This window comes from Alligator sinensis, unplaced genomic scaffold (genome assembly GCF_000455745.1).
Source record: "Alligator sinensis unplaced genomic scaffold, ASM45574v1 scaffold600_1, whole genome shotgun sequence".
Taxonomy (NCBI): Eukaryota; Metazoa; Chordata; order Crocodylia; family Alligatoridae; genus Alligator; species Alligator sinensis.
The window spans coordinates 4,421,866-4,435,867 of record NW_005841859.1 but is presented as its reverse complement, the minus strand read 5'-3'; the positions used below and the strand labels follow the sequence as shown (position 1 = coordinate 4,435,867).

The 14,002-nt window shown below is 45.7% G+C and overlaps 1 protein-coding gene across 1 annotated transcript in view; it reads left to right on the top strand.

Annotated features, from left to right (window-relative positions):
* Nucleotides 1–14,002, top strand: part of IL17REL (interleukin 17 receptor E like) — a 70,766-nt gene that overhangs the window by 23,912 nt on the left and 32,852 nt on the right. The window contains exons 2-3 of the mRNA XM_025215557.1: nt 4,183–4,216; nt 11,924–12,073. Of these exons, the coding sequence (XP_025071342.1) occupies nt 4,183–4,216; nt 11,924–12,073 (184 nt within the window). The remainder of the gene's footprint in view (nt 1–4,182; nt 4,217–11,923; nt 12,074–14,002) is intronic.

Genomic DNA, 14,002 nt, shown 5'->3' with positions numbered 1-14,002 from the left:
CCCATGATTGCCCCCCTGCCCACCTCAGCTTGGTACTTTAAGAAAAGCCAAATTGAATCACTGTCCCCCGAATCGGCCAAATCCGAAGCGAATACTAGCCGCTTCACACAGGCCCAGCACGCAAGCACTTTGTTGGACCACAAATGCCCAAATTTGTGGCCATGACAAAAGGCAGCCTAAATTTATGTCACTCTTTTGTAGCAGATATTCGTTTGTTTTAAGGTGGGAGAGTGTAAGCAGCCCAGAGCTGCCCGCATGCTCCAGCCACCTTGAGCAGCTGGTCCTGGAGCCTTTGGGCCCAATCCTGTGCACCCTGGAAATCCCCCTGGAGAGGAATTCCTGGGGTGTGCTGCATCAGGCCTCTGAAACCCGGGGTTTCCCTGCTTGCAAAACTGTGCCTGGGAATTCCAACTCAGGGCTTGCCTCTGCAGATGGTTGTTTTGGGCTCTCCTCATGCTGGGGTCAGTTGGCACTGGGATCATCCCTCCAGTGCAGCACAGGGCAGCTCAAAGCTGGCTGTCCCAAGGAACAGTCATAAGAATTGGACCCTGCCAGATTCTAGGGATGCCTCAGACACATTCCTTTTCTCTCAGGCCATTGCTCCAGCACTGATAGTGTGGAGTGAGATCATCGTATAAAAGCTACTTTGCTCACTCTTTCAATCCGAGATCTTCATGCATGGGACAGAACTGCTGTGCCTGGACTAGCTGGCTTTAGGATGACCTTGCAGAGCCAAAGACAAAGGCCTTAATCTTTTCTTAAACTATTGTCTTAAAAAAAAAAAAGTCTATCTTTTCCTGCGCACAGCTGTCCTTCTTCACTTGCATCTGCTCACAGCCCTACAAGTGCTACCTTCTTTGGAGTGCCAGGTGCAGCTTTTGGCAAGGCCAAAGTTACATGTGGAGCATGCAGCTCAATCTTACTGTGACCTGCTGCTATTGTTATGTGACAAACAGGACGTTTTGTGGTGTTCCAGTTTTTCTCTTGCCCCAACTCCTGTGGTTGTTGGGAAATATGGGGATATTTTTTCGGTCACCATAAAAAGTCCAAGCATTCTTCTGCTAATCCCACTTTCCCTTCTGTACTCCTCCCCCACTGCAAACACAATTAAAAGATGTTACACCTCTCAGTAGTTGCTAGGTTAGCTAAAATGCTGCCAGCTGGCACCACCTAGTATTCAAGACACTGCAAGTTAGCTGTATCTACTCAGATAACCTTCAGGTACAATTGGGTAATATTGTAGATGGGGGAAACCCTAGAGAAACAGGAAAATCCCTAACTGTTTCTTCATTGTTTGCTTGGGCACTTTGCCACAGTAGGGATGAATCAGAGACACTATGTACATATAAGAACAGCAAAATCTAGCAGTGTATAGGTACTTCCTTTTGCATAAAGGGAGACCCAAAGTATTTGTGGAAGAGGAAAAGTTTCTTATTTGGGGTTATTATTTTAAATTGAAGTCAGTTTAGATACGTTCTCAAAACAAAGACACCAGAAAATGGGAGATGGGTAATTTATCTGAATGTTCCTTTGATGAATTATCTTTCTCGACTCTCTGGCAAAATGATTATAAAGGAAAAAAACTCAGGAAAGGAAAATGAAAACAAATTACTTTTTAAAACAAGAAATTTGGGTTTAACCAAGTGTCCAACCCTCCCTCCCCATTGTCAGTTGTTTGTGTAAATCCCATTGATTAGCTAAGTAAACTTCCTCAAAGAAAAACAAATTTACGCTCTACACAAAAGTAAGAAACTTTACTGGACAAACTTCTCTCCTAAGAGAAAGGCTAACGCATGCCAGATATTAGTCACATTGCAAATAAACTACTGAAAGGTGCTGAGCTACTCTTCCTAATGACCACAATATAAGAACTGATGCAGATTCCAATACAATAGATGCATTGTGAGGAGCTCTGCACCTGCATGGGGCTGATACCAACACCTCTGCAAAGTATTTTCATTGCCATTTTTAGGTGGCTTGAAACATTTAGGGACTCTGAGGGTGAAATTTTGGCTCTGTTTGAAGTTAATGGAATTAACATCAATGGGCCTAGGATTTTGCCACTGATTTTTGCACCACAAACCTCTCAATTAAAGGAAGTAAAGGAAGGTGAGATTTGTACATAATAGTTAACTAATTTAGTAATTGTGTCTTGAGGAATTTTGACAAATTCAAGTGAAGTTCCCAGAGTTGTTTAACCACACCTTTTTTAATAGCCTTCCCCAGAATAGAAGGTTAGGAACAAGGTGATAAAATGCAAGATTGGAAACAAGAAGAGAGATTGGTTCCCTCCAAAAAAGGAGTTGCCCAACAATCATTTGCCCATTCTTTGAGCACTCTCAGAAGAAAGGCAACACAGTAACTTGCCCACTTCATTTTCATTGCTGCTAGAGGCAGGTGTTCGTTTTGCAGATCTGACAACTGAAGTTTTCCTAATACATCCAGAAACTCAGCGAATGAAAGGGAATGACATTTTCTCTTCTATATAGCCCTTCTATAATATGCAGTAAAAAAACAAAAAAACAAAACAATGGATAACAAATAGATGTATTAATCAGCAGCTAAGATTCCATAATAAATTTTATATCAAATCAACTTGTTCCCTTTTCTATTTGAGTTAGGCCTGGTGTTATATGTCATTATTGAGGGAACTCTAACGTTTTCCTTTCCACCGAGTATACTGAGTTGGGAATCCGAGTCTGCAAAATGCTAGGTTGTTTGAGCATTTTCTTTATAAGAAAATATAAATATTTTTATAGAATGCATTAAAGCAGATGCGGTCTTGCACATAAAATGTCCCACATTCTAACACTTGCATTACTTCTAATCTCCAGTGAAAACTGGGTCATTGCTTTCTGACCAGCCACCATGCTTAGTGACTTGATTGGGGGTTCAGCACTTCTGAAAACACTTGACTTAAAAATATTAAGTGTAGTGTAACAATTGTATAAAGTAAGGTTAACTTTTCTTTAGGTTGTCTTTCCTAGGCAAAATTGTAGTCAGCAGTGGAGGGATGCAGCCAGGCACTCAAAGCAAAGTGGAAACAGTGACTTCCAGTTACTGTTGCAATTGCAAATCTGAACATGCAGCTGTCAGCAGCAGTGGCTTTTTTTTTCCCCTTTCCCCATCAAGTTGGCGCCTCCGGAGGTTGCCCCTGTCTTGCCCCTGCTTGCCACTAGCTGTAGTTATATAAAGGTAACAACAGCCTCAACATGTAACTTTTAGCAAACAGGCCCCTCACGTCCAAAATACATTTATTGGCAGTATCATTGTGTGTGAAAGTTTGATGAAATCTGTATTCCATAAAAGCATGTGGCTTTCTGTATTTGCTAATGTAAAAGAAAGTTGTTTTTTTTACATCATCATTCTGGCACATTTGACTTTTATAGTGGATTTTTGACACACTACGAGTAACAGCACTCAAATAGAAAGTAAAGAGTAGGTAGGAGGGAATGAGAAATAAAAAAGACTAAAAATCCCCCACTGTTTTGTTAGAAATTTTCTAACCTCTGAAAATAGCCATTCCTAACTCAAGGGTTGCACTGGTGATTAGGAAAAATGGGGAATGTTACAGAATGAGGCATAATATTGTCTCAGCTTCCTCCATCTCATTAGACAATCTTTTTTGAATATCTTCACAATTCTATTAGCAAGCCTTATTTCTTGACCTAGACTTGATTGATTTTAATATTGATTCTTCATAGATGCAGGTGCTCTTTACAAATTTTTGCATAGCATGAATACTGTTGTTATTTATCTCCAAAAGTATATTAAGCACCTTCTAAGCAAATTCATTGGGGTTGCCTGCTCACTGATGATGTGCAATTGAAATCCAACTAGTCTATGGTAAAATTTATTCTGATACTAAATTGCATTGGCTATTTACAAATTCATAGTTCTGTGTTTTGAAGGAATTGCTATCATTCTTATAAGGAACATTATTAGAAAGTGAATACCAAGTTTAGAAGTTGATTTTGGACCCACTGAATCAGTGGGAGTCAGATATGGCTGTTATGTGGTAATGTGTGGTTGAAGACTTGTTTCTGTAAAAATAATTTTGTAATCAACTTTGATGAAGCTGACTTGTTAAAACCTGTTTCTGTTTGTGTGTGTATGCTCACTCACCAATATCTTTTCTCCTTTAAAACAGTTATTTTAAAGGTCCCTTATTTTTATTTTCAGGGCATTCACTGTAAAAGCAAACCTGCCAGTGAATGTAAGTCAACCATACTTTTATTATTCTTCAAATCCTTGTATGTTATACGTTCATTTTCCAAGTCATATCAAGGCTGTGTTGTTATTTGACTTAGTATACTTACAGCCAGTTTCCAATAAAGTTTCTTTGAAATAAAACACTTTAGAATTGCTGAGTAGAGTAAATACTACAATACTAATAATTTATTGACCTCTGTGCATTTTGCTCTGTAGTTTTCCTTTTCCTGTACAGCTGTTGCTAGAATTTCCCTAGCCAACTTACTTGGGTATGACTTTACCAACAGACTTTATTATTAGCCATAATAAGAAATGTTATATGAGGGTGGGTGAAAAGATTCCACAATGTTTTGGGAAGAATAAGTTTAAAATATTCCTAAACACCCAGTGACTACTGTACCATGCTGTTGGCCAGCATGAGTGAACTCCCAAGTGCTTGTGAGACACCTTCCAACATTTTTGCTATTTGTGTTGGGTATCTGAAAAGGGAATTTTATGAACTGTGTAAAAGAATTGCAAGGAAAGGGGACTGCAGACGGTAGGAGAATTGGTGTTTTGATTCCCTATTCTGCTTGAGCAGTACTGGCTGAGGAAGCCTTTGGGAACTGGAGTTAATGCCTCACAGGGTAGGATGTCTGTAAGGCTGCTTGTACATATGATTATGTTGCCATATACATGCAATGAACATTTCCCTTTGTGTGGCTTAATGGAGTCACACTTTACATGTACGCAAGTTTTGGGGGTTTTAACTGAGTTTGCATCATCATAAACTAAAGTACATCCCAATGTAGTTTAGTTTGCACCATTGCAACTTGGAAGGTTGCAATGCAGGCACAACCAGTCAGCATGGCAGTACCACATAAAGGTTAAGGCCTTGTGGGCACTCACATGTATGAAGGCCCCACTCAGCTGACACTCAAATGTATGAAGGCCCTGGGGTGGTCCACAATGGCCTGCAGCACCATGGAGTGAAGCCCCTCTGGCTGTAATAGGGGTGGTCTCCATGGGGTGGGCAGGTGACGGGGATGTGGGTCCTATCCAGGGCCCTGATGCACTGGGGGAATCCCAGGGCAAAGAACCCCCGTCACTACCACCAGGGGGTCATGTACGTGGAGTACAGTGTCCCCAGCACATCCTGGAGGGTGCTGCACACCTTCCAGACGGCCTCCCCACTGGTGACCTTGCCCACTCCAAACAGGTGGCTGATGTACTGTAGCATGGTGGCTGTGGCCAGCTTGAACAGGGTGAGGGCCAGGAGGGTGTTTACAGGGAGGGGCAGCCACATGCTGGTGTCCTGCTGCTCCAGGTGTGGGTGGAACTGTTCCAGGAGGTCCTGGAAGGTGGCCTGGGTCATCCTGAAGGCCTCCAAACTGCTCATTGTCCCAGGTGTGCTAGATGACATGCAGCTACCAGTCCTGGCTGGCCTGGTGGGGCTGGAGGTCCAAGAACGCGATTGTGGCTGGGCAGTAGCATCCTGGAGTCCGTCACTGGGCTGCCAGGGTCTAGTCAGGCTGATGAGGTCGAGGGGGAAGATGCATGGCGGTGGCCCTGGCATGGTGCACAGTGGGTGGACAGGCATTCACTGCATGTGGGGAAGCTGGGAGGGGCAAGACAAATGTGATAGGAGCTATCTCACAAATCCCTGTTCCTCACTTCTAGTTCTTCTGCATCCCATTTTCTATCTCTGCTACCCCTATATAGAGACATGCCTGGAAGGAAAGACAAGTAGTTCAAGGACCAATTCCTAGAAGGGCTGCATTTGAAGAATAGGAAGCACAGTGTGCTGTGCAACAAGCCACAAAATCAACTATAGATAGGTGTTGCAGAGCACTTAGGTGCCCTGCTCCTTAGAGTGGAACTGCTAGGAAAAGAGCCCTAGCAGTAAGTAAGGAGCCCAGCTGTTGATCACCAGGGCAACCAGAGTAGTTAGTGCCCACACCTGCCAGCAGTCAGCTGACTGAAGGGGGCAGGGCCTGGCTCCCTTATAAACCCTAGGGGCTGAGGCCAGGGGGAAGTTCCCTGCCAGCAGCCAGGGAGGAAGGAGCTCTCCCTGAGCAAAGCTGAGAGGAGAGGCCTGACCGCAGGTATAGCCCCAAGCTGGGTAAAGGATGGAGCATCCCTGGGGTGTTTTGAGTAACGTCGTTATAGCTGGGAGGCTTCAGTTCATGTTATAGCCAAGGGGCTTGTGTTTTGTTTAGTGTTTAAAACCGGTGGTTTGGGTGAGGCTATTAGGGGTTGGAGGAGGCCTCATAGGGGACCCACTGCAGTGTGGGGACCCCAGCGCCAGTGAGGGTGTAGCATTCGGGGTGCACTGTCTTCCGAACAACGTCAATTCCATCTGCAAGGCTTGGGGCGTGGTAAAGGGGTGGTTGGAGCCATGCATAGCCCATAAGTCTAGGGTGCCCTGAAACAACTGTGGTGTCATCTAACTTGGAGCAGGACCTACCAGGGGTCCGGGAAGGCACGGGGTCAGAGGGTACAGCTAACCGTGACCAACAGGGCGTGAAAGGCAGCCTCCCAATGATATATTTCGTCATCAAAGATGTGGCGGGCAAGGATCGAGGGTGCTCATTGGGCCAACTTGGCACGGTAAAGGGGCCTTGGGGAGATCACAGCCATCCTCCAGGACCCTGTGCCGTGACAATAGGGATGGGCAGATCATATGACTCAGACTGAGAGCCTACAGGTTGACTCCAAATGTCTGTTTGTGTTACCTTATCTGATCCATTCTACCCAAAAGTTTAAAATAGCTTATAAAATATTAATTGAAACCCCTTCTGAATTAATTATGTGGCAGAATCTATTTTAAAAGGACATTGCCAGTTTGAAATCTAGTCAATTGTGAAACTGGCGTATATAGCAAGTACATCTTATTCCCCATTAAAAACATGTTAAACATAAGTTATCTTGTGAAAGCAATAATAAGTTGATTTTAAAAGTGTTGAATCATCATAATGTATCAATCCAGGAGATACTGTGACAAATAAAATGCAAACTGCTTTTGAATACCATAATGTTAGAGTAAAGCAGTACTATTGGATATACCTGCAGATACTTTAGGTATCTTTAGTACACCTTTCATAAGGGAGAAATTTCAAGAGCTGCTCTTGGATTCATAGATTCACAGATGCTAGGGTCGGAAGGGACCTCAATAGATCATCGAGTCCGACCCCCTGCATAGGCAGTAAAGAGTGCTGGGTTCAGATGACCCCAGCTAGATGCTTATCTAACCTCCTCTTGAAGACCGCCAGGGTAGGGGAGAGCACCACCTCCCTTGGGAGCCCGTTCCAGACCTTGGCCACTCTAACTGTGGAGAAGTTCTTCCTAATGTCCAATCTAAATCTGCTCTCTGCTAGCTTGTGGCCATTATTTCTTGTAACCCCCGGGGGCGCCTTGGTGAATAAAACCTCAGGCTAAGGAAGTTTTCGTCAGGCTAAGGAAGTTTCAGCAGTTGGTGTGTGCTCTTCCTGGATGGAACCAAAGGAAACTTACAAAACACTTCCCAGAGATGAGCCTATGAACTCCACTTCATCAACCTCCTGGATACTAAAAATCATGGACTAAATATAGACATTGGATTTATGACACATTATAACCTGCCTGACATCTGACTCCCCAGGTATCTCTCCACTTTCATTCCCCTTCTCTCTCTTCCCCGCCCCACCCCCTCCCCAGCCTGTGTCTCACCCATTGACTCCTCAATCTACACTTTCACTGACTGCCTGTCTTCTATGCACACCAGCCCATCTGCTGGCTTCTTTACTTTTCATTCCATCCAGGAAGAGCACACACCAACTGCAGAAACTTCCTTAGCCTGACGAAGGGTTTTTGAACCTGAAAGCTTGCTTAATAATTGTTTTCCAGCTATTTAAGTTGGTCTAATAAAAGATATCAGATTCACCCAAAGAACCTTGTCTTCTTAATGTAACTATATTACTCATCTATATTTGATTGAGTACAAAATTCTGGGTTATTTTTGGTGAAAACAGGGTATTGGGCCTTGCTTCAGGAACCAATCCCCCATTTATTACATTGTTCCTATGGGAAAATCAGTTCCGAGTTACAATGTTTCGGCTTAAGATGCGGTTTTTAGGAACCAATTGTGTCATAAATCCGAGGACTGCCTGTATCTAGTGGTGCAGATGAAACCACCAATCAGAAGTGTAAAGCTAATGTCCCCTCTAAAGTCAGCTGTCTAATGAGGGAGAATAATGAGAGAGGGAGTCCTATGACACTGAAGAAATAATCAGAAATATATAGGGTAGCTTCTGGAAACTTGCAGTCTCCCATTGTGATACAGGAAGCAAATTCCTTTTCTGTCATATCTTCCATTTACAAAAAATTTATTCTGATCTACCTGGTGCTTCACCTTTTCTGGCACTTCCTATGTTGAATATAGTAGCCCTTTTGAGGGACAACAGATCTAGTGGGATTTGTGATTAATTGTGGTATTAATTAGGTAGGAAAAATGAAATTAAAGAAGCTGGATTTTACCCATTATACTACTGTTATCACCCTTGCTAACATAAAAAGGATTGGGGAATCTTCAGTGACTAAGAATGGTTTAGTTCCTGGCTTGATATCTGGTCTGAAAGAGCATCTTCAGTAACAGTCTCCTTTAAAACCAGGCTTGGCCAATTGCTCATTTATGACCCAGAGGAGCTACATATTGCTCCTTTTTCCTACCGGGACCCATTTGCAAAGATCCCTGGCCTGTCCCGACCCACACCTGCCTGGTCCTGTCGGTGCCCAATCCCCATCCCCTGCCCCTAGCTACTTCTGACTTGCAGCCCCCTGCCCAACCCTGCCAGAGAGGGCCCCCAGCTGCCACTGTCCTGCTTGGGCTGGAGTGCAAGCAGTGAGTGCTGCCCCTACCCTACTCCCTAAGCAACAAGTGCAGGTCCTGGCATGTATGGGCACTGGCCCTCTGTTGCTGGCCCAGGCATGCAGCTCCCCATCAGAAAGGACCGCCCCTACCCCTTCCCCCACTGAAGGGCCATGAGTCTTTCCTCCCTTCCTCCTGCCCTGCAGCACCCCTATGCCTGTCCATTGTCCCCAGCACTAGCAGGCATGCACACACACGCACACGCACACGCTCCCCAGCCCTCCGAACAGTCCCCAGGACCTCTAACCCCTGCTCCCCATACACTTACCTGTGTCCAGCAGCTGGGGCTGCTCCCATAACCTGGCCTTGCTGTATGCTGGCCACATGGGTCTATGGGTCTACACGTGCAGATGCACATGTGCCTGCTGCCTCCAATTGTCCTGAGCAGCCCCCCTGAAGGCTGGAATGCTGCTAGTGTGGAAGGGGAAACCTGCTCTTTCGCATGTATTTCTGGGACTCGCTCACCACCCTTTTAAATATTCTTGTGACCCACTTTTGGATTGTGACCCAAAAATTGCAGAGCTCTAACAACATCATACTGCAAGGTGGTGATAATTAAAAACCAGTAGGATTAAGGTCATAATGATTCCAACTGAAACAGAAGAAGTGGTATGATTGATCTGTCCAAACAGCATATTTTTAGAGCTTTTGAATTTTCACAATATCCAAATATGAACCCTAAACACATTTACTTGTCTATATCTTAATGTACTCTGAAGTAAGTTATATTCAGATGTACAAAAACACAGTATTATACATGGGACAAAAGTGTTGCATTGTAATTACTATGGAGTCTGGCTGCTACTTTTGGAGAGTTAATGTAGACTTTATTGCTTTTTGGAACCATTTATTTTTGGTTGAAAGCATTAGAGCCTGGTTGCTTTGAGCTGGTGTGCCAGAATGTACAGGAATTTATATTGCACAGTGCAGTGCAAGAAGATGTCTCTAGATTTTGTAGGAATTATTTTCTAGTTTCAGCAAAAAATGGAATGCCCCTTGAATATTCATCCTGCATAGATAACTCTGAAATATGCTGATGTAAGACAAAATGAGGTTAAAAACCTGATTGTTCCACTGGTTTTATGTCAATCTTTCTCTGTTGTCTTCAAGAAAGTTCTATTGGCTTAAAACCTGCAAAGGACTGGGTCATAGGCAGTCTGCCTAACAGTTAGATCACAGGAAAAATGGGGGCCAAGGATTGACTCAGAGGATGGGGGCCATAATACCCAACGCAGAGGAGAATTCAGCAGCAGAGTCCACAATATATATGCTGAGTACCAGTCCGAGGGATAATCCACAGAGCAAAGTCCAAGACCAGAACCTAGTTGGGCTCAGGAGCCAGGAAAGAGCCACAGAGAAATCCAAAGTGAAATCCAGAAATAAGCCCAACCTGGAGAACCAGGAGAACCAGAGTACACAAACCAGGAGGCTTGCTACAGCAGAATTAGATCAAATCTGTCAACTAGCCTGCACCCCCAGGACCCCTGCTGGCATTAAATCAGGGGTGGGCAAAATATGGGCTGCAGGCTGGATCTGGCCCTCAGAAGGTCCCTCAGCCCCATACGGCCCAGGCATGGGAGGCAGCCTTGGCTGTGGCACGTGCAGCTGGTCCTGCTGTCCCTGGGTGCGCAGCAAGGTTGGGGCAGCATGGCACAGCAGCCAGACTCGGCTTCCCAGCAGCCCTGGTGGTGGTGGCTCCAGCCCCACTGCCAAGCACCCTGGTCTGTGCGCCCCACACTCACCACTGGGGGTGACAGATGGAGCAGGCAGACGGGCAGACTGCCCTCATGGAGACTGGCCTAGGACCTCTGTGGGCAAGGCACACTTGGCCAGGCAGATGGGATGGGGCTGTGGGTGGGAGGGGGGCAGTGTTTGGGAGTGGGATGGGCGGGCAGTGCTGGTGTCAAGATCACAGGGTGGTGACAGCATGGGGCTGGGGCCCAGGGCAGAACCATGGTCTGCCCCCCTCATTCTTGCCCTGCCCCATACTGGCCCTGGCCCTGGCCCCATACTGTCACCACATGATCCTGGCCCCAGTCCCGGCCACCCATCCCACTCACAGATGCTGCTCCCCACCTGCCTGCATCCCCATCCCATCCACCCATCTGAGTGCACCCTGCCGTCAGGAGTCCCAGGCCAGTCTCCATGGAAACCCCATTTTCCCACCCACTCACCCACTCCATCTGGCACCCCCAGCAGTGGCTGTGGGGTGGATGGACTTGGGCTGGATAGGATTAATTGCCCACTCCCACCACTCCTCCTCCTGTTCTTCCCCTTCCCCACACCTGGTCAGCATCACCCAATCACAACACTGCACTGGTTCAGCACCCCACTGCCCTGGCCCACAACAGCTCACCAACACTCCCCAAGTGGCCCAGCCCAAATAATTATAGCTCAATTAAAACAGAGATGGCCAACCTGCGGCATGGACAGCAGGCACAGAAAGCCTCTGTGGCACGTAGCACATTGACAATTAAGGCAAGCAGCAGAAATCAAAGCAGCAAATATAAGGTAGGGAGTGCAAAGGAGGAATCAGAAAGTAGAGCAGCAGATCAGACAGGAGAAGGGGATCCAAGTGGCATTTCGGGAGGGTGTGGGGCTAATTTGTGGCATGCCTGTCCAAAAGGTTGGCCCCCACTGAGTTCAATTGTTCTGTTCAGGCACTTGCTTTGGGGTGAATTCCTGATTCAGCTGAAGTTAATAGTAACATTTCCACTTACTTAATAGAATCAAGATTTCCTCTTTGAAGTTATTGGATTTATTTGTATCCTTCAAAATGGCATATGGCCAGTGGGATTTATATATGTATGTTTTTAATATTCACAGCTGATATTTTTAACAGTTTCTGCCGAGTTGCTCCAACCACTTCATCTGCTACTGCACTGAAAAGCATGAAGCTCTCAACAGTAATGAAGTGTGTAAAGGGAAGTCAATGCTTCCTTCACTTAAATGTTAAAGGAACACTCAGTCTCAGTGGTAAGACAACTGATTTGTTACTGGATTATTTTGTTTTTGTTTATTTTGTTTTACATTTTGTCTTTGGTCCTTCAGCCTGATTTCATTCTATTAGTTTGGGTATAAGCCAAATTGAATTAATCGTATCAGTCAGGTTCTGTGGAATAGCTTATACATGCTTTTACAAAAACCCTAGGGTGAAATTCTGGTACTAGTGATGTCAGCAGGATCTTTGCCACTGACTTCAGTGGAGCCAAGACTTCAGATACGTTGTACCCAATAATTCCCTTATCCAACCAAAATCATGGGCCTCTCTATCTTGTGCCTCTTTCAGCACAGGACACTGCCCCCATGGAAGCAGTTATGCTTCAAAGCATAGGTGCTGTGTAAGTGGGGGCCTGAGGGCCCTGGCCTCCCTCGGGAAGAGAATAGTGACCACTCATCCCTAATTGGGTGGGACAGTCCTGAAATGGGAACATCAAATCCCGGTCCCAGGCTGCATGACTCTAGGACTGCATTTGTCTTGGATTCCCAGTATCGTGCAGGGGTCTGGGTTTTCTGTTCACCATGGAAAAACATGTGAAATAGCAGGTTTCCCCTTGCAGGCTGGCAGAGTTCCAGGCTACAAGGGGTTGTGGGGAGTGGAATGCAGGGGGTGCCATGTGCATGTGTCCGTGTGCACATATGCACGTGACTGGGAATACAGCCTCAGGCAGTGGTGGAGAGCAGCTCCCTCAGCTGTCTGCAGGTAAGTCCATGGGGGAACAGGGCAGATCAAAGTAACCATGGTGAGAGATGGAGTGGGGCAGGGGCTGGACCTGGGGGTGGTGCATGGAGCCTGGAGCTGGGGTGGGGAGTGGGACAGAGCCATGGGCAGCTCATAAAGGGGTGGGGACAGTTAACTGCTGCTGCATGCACTCCTGGGGAGGGAGTTACGTGGGAACATGTGCCCCCCAGATTTGTGTGCGGTGCGGGGGCAGATGCCAGCTGCCTCAGGGCTTCGTGCCCTGCTGTTCTCCCCTTGGGAGTCCTGTGCTGGCTGCACTGCCATGGTGAGGCACCCCCTGCCTGCCTGGCAGCAGTGGGGGCAGTGACATGGAGTTATGTCCCCTGCTGCTGCCAGGTGGGCATGTTGCCCTGTGGGGTCAGGCCAACTCTCAGGATCTCAATATTGCGCTGTTAGACAGGAGGGTGTAACACCATTGCACGTATACAAATACACAAATCAATTAGGTGCACACACACACACACACACACACACTACCAGCTCAGGGATACATACACATCCAAACCAGCCTAGGCACATGCATACTTATCACCAATTCAAGCACATACACTATACACCTTGGAAGTTAGACACAGATCACTAATTCGTATATCATGCACACAATGCCATATCTATCTGTCTATCTATCTAGATAGATAGATAGATAGATAGATAGATACACACTCACACTAGCAACTCAGATACACATTCAAAATAACTAGTCTAGGTTCATGCACACCTATCACCAGTTTAAGCCCACACACACTACGCACACCACATTTAGACAGAATCAGTTACCAGTTACCAACACCTGCACATCCAATACACATATGTGGATTACTAATTCATATACCACACACACAATGATATCTATATATGTATATATATTTGTATTCATTAATTCACACACATACCACCCACCTACACATACACACAGGTGAGTTCCTAAGTTGGGTGTTGTGATGTGTATGTATGCATGAGCTTAGTGTACTTGGGATACCTAGAGAAAGGTTAAGGTAAGAAAGTAGAAGTGTAGGGAGTTAAAGTTACTGGAAATGAAAGTCACCGGGACTGGGATTAGAACCGGTAGACTAGAGGGGCCTGGGCTAAAGAACTGAGGCTCGGGGGTAACTTTAGGTTAATTGATCTTAATTGATTAAAAGACAATGCCCCAAGCCTGCAGC